Source organism: Myxocyprinus asiaticus, chromosome 34 (assembly GCF_019703515.2).
Source record: "Myxocyprinus asiaticus isolate MX2 ecotype Aquarium Trade chromosome 34, UBuf_Myxa_2, whole genome shotgun sequence".
NCBI classification, from domain to species: domain Eukaryota; kingdom Metazoa; phylum Chordata; class Actinopteri; order Cypriniformes; family Catostomidae; genus Myxocyprinus; species Myxocyprinus asiaticus.
The window spans coordinates 28685934-28704074 of record NC_059377.1 but is presented as its reverse complement, the minus strand read 5'-3'; the positions used below and the strand labels follow the sequence as shown (position 1 = coordinate 28704074).

The 18141-nt window shown below is 40.2% G+C and overlaps 1 protein-coding gene across 2 annotated transcripts in view; it reads left to right on the top strand.

Moving 5' to 3' along the window:
* The window catches only part of LOC127425393 (nuclear pore complex protein Nup153-like), a 32354-nt gene that overhangs the window by 11342 nt on the left and 2871 nt on the right, over positions 1-18141 (top strand). The window contains exons 2-21 of one of the 2 annotated variants that reach the window (XM_051671371.1): positions 3676-3889; positions 4589-4873; positions 5462-5595; positions 5833-5961; positions 6134-6250; positions 6429-6473; positions 6572-6625; positions 7288-7428; positions 7737-7783; positions 7927-8017; positions 8129-8275; positions 8517-8615; positions 8705-8786; positions 8872-8970; positions 10238-10825; positions 11279-11482; positions 11604-12503; positions 13517-13861; positions 14437-14697; positions 16334-16511. In XM_051671371.1, the coding sequence (XP_051527331.1) occupies positions 3676-3889; positions 4589-4873; positions 5462-5595; positions 5833-5961; positions 6134-6250; positions 6429-6473; positions 6572-6625; positions 7288-7428; positions 7737-7783; positions 7927-8017; positions 8129-8275; positions 8517-8615; positions 8705-8786; positions 8872-8970; positions 10238-10825; positions 11279-11482; positions 11604-12503; positions 13517-13861; positions 14437-14697; positions 16334-16511 (4160 nt within the window). Of the gene's footprint in view, positions 1-3675; positions 3890-4588; positions 4874-5461; positions 5596-5832; positions 5962-6133; positions 6251-6428; positions 6474-6571; positions 6626-7287; positions 7429-7736; positions 7784-7896; positions 8018-8128; positions 8276-8516; positions 8616-8704; positions 8787-8871; positions 8971-10237; positions 10826-11278; positions 11483-11603; positions 12504-13516; positions 13862-14436; positions 14698-16333; positions 16512-18141 lie in introns of both variants that reach the window. The other variant, XM_051671370.1, reaches the window with a different exon arrangement.

Here is an 18141-nt window from a genome sequence, read left to right as displayed (position 1 = left end):
AATTAGGTAATATAGGATAATGAGGTGAAGCGTTCATTTGTACTGATGTATGGAGGCTTCACGCTATTCTCCGTGGCATCCACGCACAACTCGCCACGTGCCCCACCGAGTGCGAGAACCACATTATAGTGACCACGAGGAGGTTACCCCTTGTGACTCTACCCTCCCTAGTAACCGGGCCAATTTGGTTGCTTAGGAGACCTGGCTGGAATCACTCAGCACGCCCTGGATTCGAACTCGCGACTCCAGGGGTGGTAGTCAGCGTCTTTACTCGCTGATCTACCCTGGCCCCGTAAGTGATTCCTTTTGACCAAAGTTTGGTAATGTTTTGGCCATGTTCTACTGCCAATAAAAAGGCTACTCTGAGGGTTTACACTTGAGTCCTCTTAAAAAGAACTTAACCTGGACCTTTTTCACTTCAGCCACAAACAAACAAATAAATAAAAAAGTGAAACAGAGAAAAGTCGTCTTCATATTCACATTCAGGGCTCAACGCTAAGGATTTTTTCTACTGGCCCGGTCGGGCCAGTGCTTCAGATATTTTTTTTTACTACACTCGTTGGCCTATATGAGAGTGGAGTGTTGAGATCCTTTCAACATTTTGGGATTCCCAGATCTCAGTTCTATAAGTATTTACAGTTGCGCCACCTGCCCTGCCCTTTTGGAAAAGGTCTTGAGGCATCAGTGTATTACTCCCTGTTAAGTCAGAGTCTGGGGGATGGAAATTCATCTTCTCAGGAGTTTATGGGAGAAAGATTTAAACTTGGTATTGGAGGAGGGAGTGTAGGCTAGGAATCTAAATAACATCAAGTCTGTATCTAGAGATGCAAGGGTGCACTTTATGCAATTCAAGATTTTACATAGATTCTATTGGACCCCCTCTAGATTGTATAGGCTCGGTCTTAAAGACACGCCCACCTGCTGGCGATGTCAATCAGAAGATGGAGACTCAACCCATGTCTTTTATGGGTGTGTTAAAATCCAAGAATTTTGGTTGAAGATTCAGTGTTTAATGTGAGAGGTATTGGGCACTCAAATTTTCTTTTTATGGGGTAGTTATTAATATGGAGAATAAGCACACAAAAAACTGGGTCCTAACTAGCGTTATGATCGACAAACAGATAGTTTTAAGGGGTTGGAAGTCGGCTGGAGCGCCCCCATTTCAGGAGTGGTGTTCGGAGATGGGCAGGGTGGCGGCTTTTGAAAAGGGGTCATCCAGAAGACTGGGGAATTTAGACTTCTTTGTGGGGAAATGGGGCAAATATCTGGCTTGTTTTGAGGGCTCTTGGGGAGGGACAGTGGAGAGAGAGGTGTAGTCTGTGTGTGATTAGAGCCCCGACCGATATGGGGTTTTTGAGACTGATACCAATTTTAGAGAGAGAAAATTCACCGATTACCGATATGGTGGCCGATATATTTAATATTTGAGCTGGAATGAAAACAGACCTTTCCTATGTGGATTTTTCACCAATTTTGCACTGATATGACTATGCAAAGGTACTCAGAAGGCTATTTTCTTAAACAAATATTTTTATCAAAGAATATTTGACATTATTATACATTGTCAACAAATTCTAGAAATGAACACAGAAAATAGAGAATAAATACAAATACAATAAATAGCTTAATAAACATCAGTACTGTTTAGTATCAGTCAAATGCTGTCTATTAATACTGCTGAGTCAAGATAAACAGATAAGCAGCGGTGTTGCACCGTATTCTGCTATACAAGTTCAGGGGAAACATTCAACGGTGGAAAACCAGACTTCTAAATATTACATTTTATAAATGCAATGACTGGAATTGTTCAGTTGAAGGGGGTACCAAACTGTGAATCCTGAACAAAACAGTTTGGTGAATACATGTTTACTCATTAGCTTCCACTCAGCTGACAACAATGAAAGTAGCTACGTGCTTAGCTAGTTAGCTATAAGCTCGTTGTCATGGAGAGTAAAAGACGGATGTTGTTTATTTTACTTTCCAGCATTGTGTCTCACCAACTAGGTAACAACATAGCATGAAATCAACACTCATCAAGCACAATCCAACACCGCACCGTTGTCTGTTGAGCTGCAAAAAGATGTTCTGATGTTTACCTTTCAATCTGCTACATTACTGACAAACTATAGCTGGCTAACAGCAAACAGACATAAGTGACATGGTTGTCAGGGACAAGGTTAATGTTATATTAGTTATATTGAAAAGAGAAAATGATGGGGTCATTGTTTATTAAGTTTCCAGTATGTATTTCACAAACTAGTCAACTTACCCAGACACCGCTGAACTCCGCCCTGTCTGCAGAGTCAGTTCAGCTCTGTAAACAATGGAGTCGGAGCGTGCTCTGCTGGACAAACTATGTTATGACACCAATTCTAAAGCATTGTTTTCTGCATTATATGTTCTGAAAAAAAGTTGCATATTGGTAAAATATACGTCGATAGCGATATATCGGTAATAGTGAGGGTTAAATATTGATTCTGTTTGTATATGTTTTGCTTTTCTTTGTTTAAAAGATGAATCAATAAAAAAATTTAAATACAAAGGAACCAAATTTAGTATATTATTGTAATATTATATTAATTATTATTATACAATTGTAATGTACACTCACTGAGCACTTTATTAGGAACACTGTTGTCCTAATAGGGTGCCCAACGTGGTCTTTTGGTTCGATGTGTTGTGCATTCTGAGATGCAATTCTGCACACTACAAGTGTACAGAGAGATACCGTAGCCTTTGTCAGCTCGACCCAGTCTGGCCATTCTCCATTGACCTCTCTCATCATCAAGGCATTTCTGTCCGCAGAACTGCTGCTCATCAGTGTTTCTTGTTTTTGGCACCATTCTGAGTAAACTCTTGAGACTTGAGTGAAAATCCCAGGAGATCTGCAGTTACAGAAATACTCAGACCAGCCTGTTTGGCACCAACAATCATGCCATGGTCAATCACTGAGATCACATTTTTTCCCCATTCTGATGGTTGATTTGAACATTAACTGAAGTTCCTGACATGTATCTGAATGATTTTCTGCATTACACTGCTGCCACATGATTGGGTGATTAGATAATAGTATGAATAAGTAGGTATACAGGTGTTCGTAATATAGTGCTCAGTGAGTGTATTTCTGTAATAAAATCTTAACTTGCACAAGGCAAGTTGTGTAGCTGAGTTCATATTCACAACAGCTGTATAATGTGCTCCTCTTTTTGAAGTCTTCTCCTCTGTCACAAATACCCCGTGCCATGGGGTGTATTATTTGTTACTTTAATTTGTAGTGGCCGAACATATTTGGAATTACGCAAAAGTGAATCTGGAGCGCTTTAAATATAACTCGTTCAGCGCACGTTAGCAAACGTAACTGAACTCTCAAAAATCTGTCACTCTGGGCACGAGATGGAGTTGTGGAGCACAGAACTACTCTAAAAACACAAATAATGCACTAACACAATACAGACAGGACGAAGCAGCACGCACAGACTGAAGTGAGCACACCATTTATTTAATTAAATCGCAGCCCATTGCATTTTAATAATTGCACAAGGTCATATCGCGATTTCGATATTATTTTCATTATTTGTGCGGCCCTGTTCATGAATTAAAGGGTCTACAGATTAGCTGTGGTTCTTTTGTTGTAACTCTGCTTTATATGCTAATGACGTCTTTTCTGTCCAACAGCAGCCAGGCCTGATCAGTCGAGTGACAGATACAGTGAAGAGCATAGTCCCCTCCTGGCTGCACAAATACTTCAAAAATGGAGATGTTGCAGAGGGTGAAGGAGCTGCAGTCAGGGTGGAGCGGAACAATGTTGCTCCTCCCCCCAATGGCAATGATGATGCCGCCCCACACCCAGATGGACGAGACTCTCCAGAGCCGAGCACAAGTAACACAGGTATGTTGTGTAGATGCTGTCCTGCAGACACACAAAAGCTCTATTCCAAAACTTAATGAGCTACCTCAGTCTGCTGTACACATGGACATCTACCTTCTAAGACGACCTCATAAGTCACTGATTTGAAGTATTTAGGCAGCAACTCCATCGATGTGCACTTCATGTGAGGAAGTGTCACATTTCATGCCAGAGCTCTTTGAAGAGAAAATAAGGATTTATTATTACTACTACTGCTACTACCAATAGAGACTGATGTTAGCTGACAACACAATTTTCTAAGAACAAACACAAAACACACGCACTAGATGAATTAGTGCATTTTTAAATGTATGGAACCATCAGTGCATTTCTGTACTGAATGCAGTTACTTACTGACATTTCCTCCAATTTCACAAAAAATGTCAAATTTCACTGAATTTGTGTTTTCTGGGCAAATCTGCTGAGGATACATGCAATGCTACATTAGGTTTTGGTCAAAACAAGGTATCTTTTAAGTCAGCATCATTGTGCTGTATACTGTTTCGAATAGCTTTCCATGTCATGAGCGCATGAACTCACTAGGTTCTGGAACACGTTGTGGAGTATAATCATGACACTATATGCATTTTTTTTTCTCTGTTCAAGGTTCTGCTATGATGATGCAAATGCAAATAAGTTCTGTGGAAATTATTTTAAAAATTGTGTTGAATTAATTTGCAGAACCATCTACAAGCAGAGCATCATTGAACTTTCAGGATGCTCTGTCAAGACCCCCACTCAATCGCACACACCTGCATTTCTCCTCTCTGGACGGCTCCCCTGCACTAGGGGACTCAAGTTTCCTCTTCTCACAGCCCTCCACATCTACAGCACCCTTTTCGGGAAGCCCTTTCGCTGTAACCTCCAACTTTTCCCTGGTGAAGGAGATTAAAGATTCAAGCTCTCAGCATGAGGATGACAACATCTCCACCACCAGTGGCTTTTCGTCACGTGCATCTGATAAAGGTAAAAAGCAGTGTTTAACGTGCAGAAAGCAATAGATAAAAGTTTTGCATATTAGCCAATAATATTTCCTGAGCAATGGACAAAAAGAACACACTAAATTGTAACAATTGCTTGAATATATTTTCGTAAGAACAGATTTTAGGATAAATAGGATTTTTTTTTTGAGTGACTCACCTCAATCCGGGTGGTGGAGGACGAATCTCATTTGCCTCCGTGTCTGAGACCGTCAATCCATGCATCTTATCACGTGGCTTGTTGAGCGTGTTACAGCAGAGACATAGCGCGTGTGGAGGCTTTACGCTATCTATGCACAACTTGCCGCGTGCCCCACTGAGAGCGAGAACCACATTATAGCGACCACAAAGAGGTTAACCCATGTGACTCTACCCTCCCTAGCAACCGGGCCAATTTGGTTGCTTAGAAGACCTGGCTGGAGTCACTCAGCACGCCCTGGATTCGAACTCACGACTCCAGGGTTGGTAGTCAGCGTCTTTACTCGCTGAGCTACCCAGGCCCCAGATAAATAGGATTTTTTAGTATTACAAGAGGTGTAGATAGAACTAAGATCAGGGTTTAATCTTCTTGCAGATGTGCCCACATCAAAGACGGTGCCACTCCTCTGGTCTCCAGAGACGGAACGCATCCACTCTGGATCACAACCATCTCAGTCTGGCATTAAGAAACCAGCCTTCAACCTGTCAGTCTTCGGCACTTCCACATCAGTAAGTGTTTCATAGGCTTCACATTGATTTGTTCTTGTTAGCTCATGTCAGGAGCAATGGAAGGTTTTCATTTATCATTTGAGAACTGAGAAATCAGGACATATCGATATGCTAAGACATTCTATACTTAATGTGATGGTATTCCTTTAAGGTGAGGAATATACAAGTTTGGTGATGTCACCAATTTACTCATTAAGAACTGAAAGATTGCTTTTAAACCCATGTGCTCTCTTGTAGTCAGTGTTGAACAGTTCAGTGCTGAACTCCAGTCAGTTGGGGGATTCACCCTTCTACCCAGGGAAGACCACATATGGAGGAGCATCTGCGATCAGAACAGCGCGTACACGACCTGCTACCCCTTACCAGGTCTGAGCAATCATGTCAATGTTAGACTCTGAAATGTGAATGAATTGGCATAACTTTGCTAAATAAATTTTGTTTGTTAGGATATCAGTCGAAATGACGATTTAGATTGCTGCTTTTGTTGGTTTCTTTCCGTCTTTTGACTGATGCAGTATTTTGGTCTTTGGTTCCTCAGCCTCCAGTTAGAAGACAGATAAAAGCAAAGCCAGCTGGAGCTCAACCTTGTGGAGTAACCAGCGCGACAGCTAGACGCATTCTTCAGTCCCTGGAACGCATGTCCAGCCCTCTTGCTGTGAGTTCACTGACTGTGCTCACTTATCTAGATTCCAAATGTTTATACTTGATTGAAGAACTAGGAATTGGCAAAAACCTTAATTTCCTGTCAGATCAATGTTAATCGAATGAAAATTGGCATTTAGAATTTAGCACAAAAAAAATGCTTCATTAACATGTTATTGGTACCTTTTCAGGATGCAAAAAGAATTCCGTCTTCAGTTTCTTCACCTTTGTCAACAGTAAGTGCAATATCATTTTCTCATTGCAACACTTTCAAATTGTCTGAGTTCTTTTCAAATCAGTACAGTTTTTAAAAGTTAATTGTTTTATCTTTCAGTCATTGAATCACACAGACCTTGACATTTCAAATTTCCAGTCGAAGAGGAAAAGGGTAAGTGTACGTGCACCTTAAAATATGAACAGTACCACAGCCGTTAAAGATTCATGTGTCCACCAAGTGCCCATTAAAAGTTGTTGAAGGGCATGTCTTGTATATGTTGAGAGATCATAGATGTAAAGCTGACCTGTTCCATCTTTTTGTTGATGCTGACTGCTTAAAATTACATTTGTGCCTTATGTCTTGTAAAGTTGGCAACTTTCTCTTTTGCTTGTGCTGATCGTCTTGTACTGTTAACAACTGTGGCAACTGGCCTCTAATCCAAAACAATGTGCTTATTCACCAAGCACCAGCAGCCTAAAGCCTATAATAACCATTTGTGATGGATGTCCATAGTGTGCACACTTGACACCACACAGCAAAGGGTATTAACTATGTCCATGAGTTAACATTGATTCAGAGATTTTTGTTTAGATATGCATGTACACATAGTTTTGGAAAATCCAAAAATTGTAAACCAGATTATGGCACTTGATTAAAGACAAACAGTATAATACAGTAAAACTCAAGAACTTGTTGGATAGCTAGAGGAGCACAGGTAACATGTGAGGGATAAAAAAGCTGCCAAAATTCAAAATAAGGGTTATGGCAAATCAAGCAGAAGCTTGGGGAAATTGTCATTTTATTAAATATAATGTTGTTCTATTGACTTCTAGCTGGAGTCGTCTGTCCCTCCTGTGCAGAAGCTGGTGGTCCCAGCAGCTGCTGCAGTGTCTGGTAACCGCTCAATATCCTTCAGACCATCACTCACCCCAGGTGGAGTAAACAGAGTTGTCGAAAAAATCAACAGAGGGACTGTGAGTACAATATTAACCCATAGTACACTGTATAAATTTAACACACCTACTTCGAAGTGCAACTACTTCAAAGAGCAGAAAGCAAAACATTTTTGATGCTCCCCTTTAAATAAAAGGAATGATTTTGAATTTGTGCTAAATTTGTTATAAAAATCAAAAATACACTGCACACTGGAATGATCTACAGTAAAAAAAATTTGTACATTGAAATATTTTGAAAGTGCTATAATTAATTGAATTATAGCAAAAGGATCTGTATTTTGAGCTCTTCATTGCTACAGGGAGCTAAATTACTTTTCCTTTCGCAGCCTGTACGACAATCACCTCTGGTTTCAGAGCAGGCCTCCCCTCCAAGGTGAGAATTTCTTCATGGTAGCCTTATTTTTGATAGCCAAAAAAAAAGATATTCACACATTGTGGTTAAGCTTATTTTCCCTCATTAATTCTTTTAATTTGTGCAATCCCCAGCACAAGCAGTTTGTTCTTTCCCTTGTCCAGCACCCCAGCGGCCAGCAGCTCTGGTTCAGGAGGGGGCAAAATGAAGAGGGAAAGGACCGCAAGACCTTCCACCAAACGACCCGACGATGAGGTCAGAGACTGTTGGTCATATACTTTGGGTAGAACTTTAACAATGTAAATCTGTAGTGGTACATCAGAGTACTTTGATGCTGCTGTTCTCACATAGGCTGTTCTCTTTCAGGTTGCTGAGGAACCAGTTTTACCACCCGCCTCTCTCCCCAGCAATTTCACATTGCCCACCTTTAATTTCTCCTCTCCTCCCCCCAACACGCTGACCTCCACCACAACACCACTTAAAACTGTCTCTGAAGTACCTGCAGCAAACAAGGTATGACCTCCCCCCTATCTGACATCTCAGAACTTTGCCATCTCTCTCTGATGTTACAGTCTTCCTCGAAAGGTTGTTGACTGTGCTAAGTCTAGTCTCAGCAAACTCGCTGAGGCCCTTATGAAGCAATTATGTTGAACAATAATCTGCGAAAAATATATAGACAAGTATTCATAACCTAACCCTAAGTATTAAAAACTTAACCCTAACTGATTTCTAATTTTTTTGTCTTGTTAATCAGGAGCCAGCTGCACCATCCACACCCCCATCTGTCCCCTTCACATTTTCTTCACCTATTGTCAAGGCAACAGCTGCCAGCCCTCCATCTTTTTCTCCATCAGTAAGTCTCCTCCTTTTTTTTTTTTTTTTGTGCCATATAACTATAACACAAAAACAAGCATCAATAGAATTTTTCTTTCCTTTCTACAGTCTGGATTCACCTTCAGTGCGCCTACCATGAAAACCATTCCTTCTTTCTCCAACGGGAAAATCACCCCAACAGTAGCACCAGGTACAGCTTGTTTTGCAAATAGGCGAGCTCTAATTTGAGGTCAGGTTATTGAGTCCATATAATTTCTTTCCTTTGTGATTTGCAGTCAAATCAGCTGCCAGTCAAGAAAAGGAATTTGAAGGACCCTTCAAACCTGCAGAAGTCTTAAAACAGGGGAGTGTATTGGATATACTTAAGGGACCTGGTAAGATTTGCTCTTGTTATTTAAATCTTGTTTGTTTGTTAAAGGGGTGGTTCACCCATAAATTAAAATGAGGTAATTTACTCACTAGCTCATTAACTTCTGTGGAACACAAAAGGAGATGCTAGGTGCAATGTTAGCCTCAGTCTTCATTCACTTTTATTGTGCCTTTTTTTTTTTTTTTTTAATACAATGTAAGTGAATGATGACTAGGCTTGGGATTGATGCCTTTTTCACACATCGATAATCTGAAGATTTTCCTGATGATTATCGAAATGTATTGTGATTTTATTTTTATTTTTTCAGATATAAATAGGGCTGCTCGTTGCACAATAGTCTTTGTCTCTTCAGACATGTTTATCAACACAACTTTGGTAAAGTGTGAGTGGCAGGGTAAATCAAAGGGGGTCGCACACCGGATGCTTCTGGTGGATGACATGGCGCATAAAGATTCAAAAGAGTTATTTTCTACAAAGGAATGAACACACCACCAACACTCAGCGTGAACATTCTGAAGTGCCATGGAGCGCAACTCGCATAGTTTTCCATTAAATTCGACACATCACTATCAGAGGACAAACATTATTTACTGTAGCCATCACTGGATGATCTATTGAGAACATGTATCTTTCATAGAGCCTATTTTCAGTTACAAGTATGTTGTTTTGTGGTTTGACAGCTTGAATGAAAGACCCATTAAAGGCTACTGAACATAAAGTGAAATTGCATAAGAAATGTCACTATTTCTGATAGTTCAGTTTGTGCAGTTTCAATAACCTGCAGCAAACTCCTCAACGTCACTGTTCATTCTTTAAGTACAAAAACCTTCATAAATTGACTGCAATCTCCTGCGCCACTTCAGCTCATCCTGTGTGTGTGATAAGTTATATCAACCTCTTGTGGTCTCCCAACTGTTAAACAGAAGCCAACTGAGATGATTGGAAAGCACGCAAATTGGGCTTCTAATTTAAATGTTGGCTTATTTTAAAATATCGATGCCTCAAAAATATATAGATAAAATAACGTGTCAAACAGTGATCGATACATCGATATTTTATGACATCCCTAATGATGACTGAGGCTAACTTTCTGCCTGATATCTTTATTTGTGTTCCACAGAAGAAAGTCAGTCTTAGGTTTTGTAACAACATTTTAATTTTTGGGTTTACTGTCTCTTTAATGTATTGAAAAGGAAGATTTAAAAGGATTTGCCCTGAAAACATGTTTCTCTTGCATGCATTTATGTTTGCTTTTTGTATTTATTCTGTAGGATTTTCGTCCCCTGCTCAGAGCTCAGCTGACAAACCCTTACAGACTGCATCATTGATGCAGAGTACAACATCTGCTCCTCTTTCTGGTTTTGGTGACAAGTTTAGACCTCCTGCAGGTTCATGGAGCTGTGGCACTTGCCTGTTGCAAAATAAGTCCTCAGACAAAAAATGTGTGGCTTGTCTCGCACCACAACCCATTACAGACTCTGCCTCTAAATTGGACAGTAAACCTGCAGAGACCTCTGCAAGCATCAGTTCCCTCTTTGCCCCTCCAGCTGGTAGCTGGGAATGTGACACATGTCTGGTCAGGAACAAAACAGAAGTGGTTAAATGCGTAGCTTGTGACACAGCCAAACCTGGGATTGGAGTGAAATCCAGTCTGACTTTACCGACTCTCTCTGAGACCTCCTCCACCCTCTCTGCTGCCCCCATAACCACCACAAGCACCACTTCTTCTACAGCAACTGGACTGTTAGGATTTGGGGACAAATTTAAGAAGCCAGAGGGGGCTTGGGACTGTGATGTGTGCTGTGTTCAAAACAAGGCACAGGATGTGAAATGTGTGTCCTGTCAGACCCCTAAACCAGGTAAAGTTTCAGTGTTGCTGTCATTTTAGTCAAAGTAAAAATGCACAATGTAACAAACCAGCAAATAATAATCAAAGCAGCTTTCTGATATATGCTTGTTTTTCGGCTTCCTAATGGCATTTGGAAAAATGTGGTGGTGTGCGCTTGTTATGAAATGAAAGCGGGGAAAGAGAATTAAACTTCTGTAGTAAACTAAGATCTAAGTAGTGTTGAACTGATGTAGAAATTTTAGCTGAAAGGATAGGATACGGCAGAAATGTTAGTGTTTATTAAAATGTACAGCAGAAAATATGGAGTATATAGTTAGAATTGGGAAGGAATAAATAAGTCCTGATATTATATTGCCTGATTTTCTTAGTTGAATTCAAAGTTGATATTTAAACTAATGCTAATATTTGTTGATTCTAAAATGGTAACTATTATCTTGTGCATTCCCCTCTTTGCATATTACAGGAGCTGTAGCTACAGCTTCAGTGGTCCTGACTCCTGCCTCTGCACCTGCAAGCACTGCTGCACCTTTGATAGGATTCAGAGACAAGTTCAAGAAACCTGAAGGGAGCTGGGAGTGCGAGGTGTGCTGTGTTCAGAATAAGGCAGATGACCAGCAGTGTGTGGCCTGCCAGTCAGCAAAACCAGGAGCTAAAATAGAATCCAAAGGTAAAGTGCCTTGCAATCATATTTCCAGAAGTCATTTCATGCCTTTTCTGCACTGTTCAGCTTTAGTCTTATTATTGTGGCTTGTAGCATGCTGATGAACGGTGTTCTTGCTGTGTTTCAGGTTTTAGTTCTTCCTTTGGTGTTCAGTCCAACAGTACAAACTCATCTGGTTTCAAGTTTGGTACCAGCTCTACGGACTCAACCTCTGCTGGACTAAAGTTTGGGGGCACTTTTTCAGATACTACTTCCACCACAGGGGGATTTCAATTTGCATTTGGGTCCTCTAGTGACTCCACCTCAAATTCAGGATCCTTTAAATTTGGGGGCTCATCCTCTGTTGCCTCTTCTGGTGGAATCAAACTTGGCAGTACCTCCTCAGAAACCACATCAACAAGCACAAATTCAACAGGGGGCTTTACATTTGGTAGTTCTTTGGCCACAACTCCTGCGTTTACAAGTGAAGAGAAGGCTGAGTCTCAGGATTCTAGTGCAGGATTTAAATTTGGTGGCAGTGGTGGAATCACCTTTGGCTCTCAAGCTGCTGGCTCTGAAAACTCTGGTTTTTCATTTGGAGATAAACCTATTGAGAAAACAAGTTCCAATTCATCATTTAGTTTCTCAGTGCCCGAGTCCAAGGCAGAGAAAGATGATGTTCCTGCTCCCTCAGAAACAGTTTCAACAACAACAACATCAGGAAACGGCATCCCTGTTTTTGGAAAAGTAGCTGAATCTTCTCCAGCTGCCCCAAAGTTTGGGGAACCAGCAGCAAAAGAGCCAACACAGGTGACGTCTAACTTCACCTTTGGAAAACCAGAAGGGAAAAAAGATACCTCAGTGCCCTCTGGTACATTCTTATTCAGTGCTCCCAAGGAAGCTGAGATATCAACGCCATCCTTGGGCTTCTCTTTCAGCAAGCTGGACCCTCCAAAAGATCTCCCCAAGCCTACATTTGCGTTTGGTAAATCTGCTGAATCAACAGAACCCCAGAAGCCATCATTCGGTTTTGGACAGAGTGTTGCAGGTAAGTGAGATCATTTGTTTAGTGCTTTTTCTTGGCTCTGGATTTGCATTGGATTTAAAAGGATAGTTAACCCAAAAATAAACTAATCTTTTCGCACGTGAGTTTCTCCTGTACTGACGGTTTTCCCAGTGCAAGTTCTTTAATGCACACTGTAATTAAAACACAGTAGATGCACTGGAGGACAGATTATATCACAGTGGGTGCACTGAAGGTCAGATTATATATAATCACAAATATAATGTGGTTTTTAGACGTTTACAATGATTATGATAAGATACGATCATGAATGCACTTGCCGGCTATGTGTGCCACCATATTTTCGTTGCAATGCAAGATGGGATTCTGAGTTTGTATTGTCATAGAAGCATACAAAAGGAGGAGCATAGAAGGTTCTAAAAACCTAGCCCTTCCACTCTCCCAGCCCCAGAAGTGGTTATGAAGGACGGAATGGGAGAAGGCTCGAGTGGACTGACTAGTTTGTATATTCTTTGACATCAGAAAACATGGCCGCAGCGCTGCATCAAAACAATGTGCTCCGATGGTAACGGCTTTATAATTTTATTTAGTGATTGTTTTAAAGTTTGTAACATAAAAATAAAGAGATTGTGATGTTGAAAAGACTATTTGAGCAGCTGGTTCATTTTGACAACCGATTTTGCTGGTAAACAGAAACATGAATGCAGATCACACTGGTTTGATCGTACGTGCGAAAGGGTTAATTCAGTCACCCTCATTTACCCTTGTTCCAAACCCATATGCCTTCTCTTTGTCTTCTGTGGAAAACAAAATAAGATGTTAGGCAGTATGTTATTCACTAATTACTTTCATTGCTTCTTTTTTATACATTGAATGTGAATGCTGACGGAGGCTGTCATTCTGCTTTGCATTTGTCATACAGGTTTGGAACAACATAAGAGTGAGAAAATGACTGCAAGAGATTTCACTTTTGGGTGAACGGTCTCTTTAATAAATGTAGTATTAAAGTTTGACTCTTTGATTATGTACTTTTTCAGACACGTCTGCTCCAAAGCCAACTTTTGGCTTCATGGCCAACTCTTCAAGCACCCCTGCTTCCTCCAGCTCCACCCCCAGCCTTTTTGGCAACCCCACTACCTCTTCTCTGGCCCCCACCCCTCCTCCAACAAGTACCTTTATATTTGGCCAGAGTTCCTCTTCTGAACCTATCCCAGCAAAGACTTTTATGTTTGGACAGCAACAGGACAGCCTGCCAGCACCTCCCGCAGCACCTTCTGCTGCACCTGCCCCAGCGCAACCTTTCCAATTCGGCTCGGGCTCAAACTCTGCCACCCCTGCTTTCACTTTTGGTGCTGCCGCATCCTCCATGCCAACCTCTGCTGGTTAGTTTACCACCAAATATTCCATTCTGTATGATGTGCTTCTAACAAATGGATGTCAGAACTATAACATTTGCAGAGTTTCCATGGTCATTGAAAATCTTCTTTTTTGTGTTAATTTCCATGCCTTTTCCAGGAATTCAGATTAAAATCTTAAAATATATGGAAAGTTTTATAAAAAAAATAATAAAAAAAAAAGTATATATATTTCTAGTTAAGCTCTGCTCTAAAATATTAGAGTTTAGATGTCGCTTTTGCGAAGAGAAACTTGTGTGCACACCATAGTGATGTGCAATTTGTGAATGAGTCATTCAGACCAATTTGGGAACCAGTTCGAGTGATTCATTGCTAAGAACCAACTCGAAATAATGATTCAATATTGATCAGCCTGAATTTAAATGATTTTCAAAAAACATTATGCAGGATTTTTCACCAACAATTTGAAAGTTCATGGAGATTCGTTGGTCAAAAAGCATAGGATCCCTGCATGTTGTTCTTAGAAAAAAAAGAAAAAGACATTTAAATAAATATCACAAAGACTTATGTTTTTTTGTACACATTGCTTTTGTCTCTTTCAGTTCCTGCTCCCTCTGCCAACCCTTCCCCATTTGTCTTCAGTTCTGCCACACCCACATCTGGCTTTGGCTCTGGCCAGACCCCCATCTTTGGACAGGGCACGTCTCAGACCAGCGCTCCTGCGTTTGGGTCAGCAGCACCTTCATTCCCAGCCACAGCCTCCCCTGCCTTCGGAGCCAAGCCCAGTTCTGCCCCTGTATTTGGCCAGCAAGCCAACCCTGCACCTACATTTGGATCTGCTGCTGCTGCCTCCACAGGCCAAGGTCAGTGTCGTTGCTCTTATTGTCTTGAAACGAAGAGAATTTCTTGGGCTCTTACTAAGAATCTCCATAGACATACTGATGTTATCCTGCTCCTTGCACTAACCTTTATGATCTTTTGTGTAATGATTTAATTGTGATTTACATTAGCAGAATTCACATTATAAATAATTTTTAAAAAAGAATTCGTTAATAGGTTAATGTTTTTAAAAGTTCAAATCTAGAAGATGGCTGTAACTAGGTTCTTCACATGGGCAAGGAGGAGGCGGGAACCAGCTGAATAGTCAAAGTAAAACTTTAAAAACAAACTGAACTCAAACATAACAAACTGCAAAACAAACAAAGATGTGCGCACACACAGCTTTGTGCGTTTTTCTCTCTCTCTCTCTCTCTCTCTCTCTCTCTCTCTCTATATCTGGCCTCTCCGGCTCGTCCTTATCCCCCTCCCGGCTGATTACGATGATTCAGCATCTCTCCGGCTCGTCCATATCCCCCTCCTGGCTGATTAGGATGATTCAGAGCCAGGCGTACGTCCTCACGGCCCGGCCACGCCCTCCTCCTCGTCACAATGGCTTTCTTGAGTGTATTGTGGTGACTTTCAGCTGGGACCTGGCCATACAATCGTATATTGTTATCTGGGTCATGTTACGATATGTTGGTGTTCTCTGTTTAGTTATTCAGAATTCTTGATATTGCAATCTTTTATTTTTCTCCATCATCTGGATTGGACTTGGCTCAACTATATTCTTTGCTCATTCTGAGTGTGGGTTTTGGTAAAAAAATATTATTTTTCTACTTTTTAGACCTAATGCTAGTACTTTTCGCCTTCTCTTAGACTTGCCTTAAATAGTGTTTCATCTGACTTTTCCGTAAAAATTGTAATAGATTAATTGCATGAGAAAATTGATGCAGTGTTTTGAGGTAAAATATTGCAATACTACCCAAACCATCATGATATCCGGTAAAACCGTCCAAGCGCTAAGGGTGTAAATCACAAGTTTCATCATGATACGATTTTGTATCGATTCTTTTAGCCAGTGATCCGTTTGCCAATACCTCAGTCTGCCTGCATATGTTTTCGATTCAGGGGCCTAGGATTAATATTGCGATATTATTTGCCTGTTTTACACAAACAATTACATTATTATCTCACAAATGCAACCAAAATATAATTTGAATATTTTATTGAGCTCTCTGAAAAGTGCAAATCCAGTATTCACATTGGGACATCCACAACAAAATAAGGTACTTCAGTTGTTTAAAAAAAAAAATACAGAAAAAATAATAATATAAAAAATAGTCACACACAAGTGATCATCAATCGTTTGATGACAGCTCATTGCCTTGTGGAATGAAGTAAACACTACAGTGACAGTTCGTCATCTTTACAACAGTCAAGCAAGTCTTTCAATCCAAAATGCTTGCATACCAATGACATGTTTTTGACAGGAGAGTATGTGATAGCTGTGTTTTTTTTTTTTTTTGGCTACAACTTGGTGATAAATGTTAGTAAGAGTGTTGATGTGAAGATGTGAAAAGTCTTGTAATTGAGGTCTATGGATCGTTAAACCCCTACAAAGCACCTTCTAGTTATTTGCATACCCCTATTAACTGTCATCCCTTTTTGTTGTATTTGAAGGAGGGTTTCAGTTTGGAAGCACTGGTGGCTTTGGGTCATCAGGGAGCAGCAGTGGCGTGTTTGGCTTTGGCGCTGGATCAGCAGCTCCAGCAACACCTGCAGTCAGTCCAGCCATGTCCACTTTAAATGCTCCCACTGGAGGATTCAGCTTTGGTCAGACCCCTTCCTTTAACATTGGGTAAGACATAAACCACCTAGTTACCACAATGTTAGGATTTCCTCAACCTAAAGATCTAATCTCTTGTCCTTCGGATGAGACGTTAAACCGAGGTCCTGACTCTCTGTGCTCATTAAAAATCCCAGGGCACTTCTCGTAATAGAGTAAGGGTGTAACCCCGGTGTTCTGTCCAAATTCCCCCCGTTGGCCCTTCTCAATCATGGCCTCCTAATAATCCCCATCCATAAATTGGCTCTATAACTGTACTCTCTCCTCACCACCATTAGCTAGTGTGTGGTGAGCATACTAGCACACTATGGCAGCCGTCACATCATCCAGGTGGATGCTGTACACTGGTGGAGGTTGAGGTGAGTCCCCTGTTCACTATGTAAAGAACTTTGAATGTTGTGTCCGAAAAAGTGCTATATAAATGCAACATTCGTTCAAAAGAGTTCGATGTACCTTTAGAACTCAAAACTTCCCCATTCGAAAAGACCATTGAAGGGATAGTTCACCCAAAAATGAAAATGCTCTCATTTACTTACCCTCATGCCATCCCAGATGTGTATGACTTTCTTTTTTCTACAGAACACAACGATTTCTTTAAGAATATCTCAGCTCTATAGGTCCATACAATGCAAGCGAATGGTGACCAGACCTTTGATGCTCCAAAAATCCCATAAAGGCCACATAAAATTAATCCATAAAACTCCAGTGGTAAAATCCATATCTTCAGAAGTGATATGAAATGTGTGGTTAAGAAACAGATCAATATTGAAGTCCTTTTTACTATATCTCCACTTTTACTTTCATATTCTGTCACATTTTGAAAGTAAAGATTTATAGTAAAAAAAAAGGACTTAAATATTAATCTTTTTCAAATTGATTACTTTTATGCTGCCTTTGTGCTTTTTGGATATTCAAAGTTCTGGAATCCATTCTCTTGCATTGTGTGGACCTACAGAGCTGAAATATTCTTCTAAAAATCTTTTTGTTCTGAAGAAGAAAGTCATACACATCTGGGATGGCATGAGGGTGAGTAAATGATGAGAATTTTCATTTATGGGTGAACCTTACATATAATTGAAAATAAGCTTGGAAAAATTACTTATTGTTGATGTCTTGATGTTTCCATTCAACTCTGAAACGTACCAAAGGTCCTCAGGAAAAAGAAAAACAATGTTGTGACCCCTTTTAAAATGACTTTCTATTAGTGCTGTCAGTTGGTAAAATGTTTTAATCGCTATTATTCGCGATTAAATATTAAAAACATTTTTTTTTTGTAGTTCATTGCGATTAATCGCAGATTTTAAAAGTGCTGAAATGTGATATATACTTACAAGGGCGTAGATTTGGCTTAAACATTGGGAGGGGGTTACAGTGTGAAGATTACCCCCAGAATCTACTACTTGTCAATTCATTTATTTCCATCTTAGGAAAGAAAACAAAACAATATGTAACAATATAATGCTTTATTAACATTTTTCAAACAAAGCCTTCCACAACATAAAGATAATACACATATCACCAATTCAAGTAACATTAAACATTTCCCAAAGTCTAAGTGGGAGTTTGACTAATTGAAATAACTTGTCCTCACATAGGTGGCATTTTCATTGCAATGGGCATTAAATCTCTTATACTCTCATCC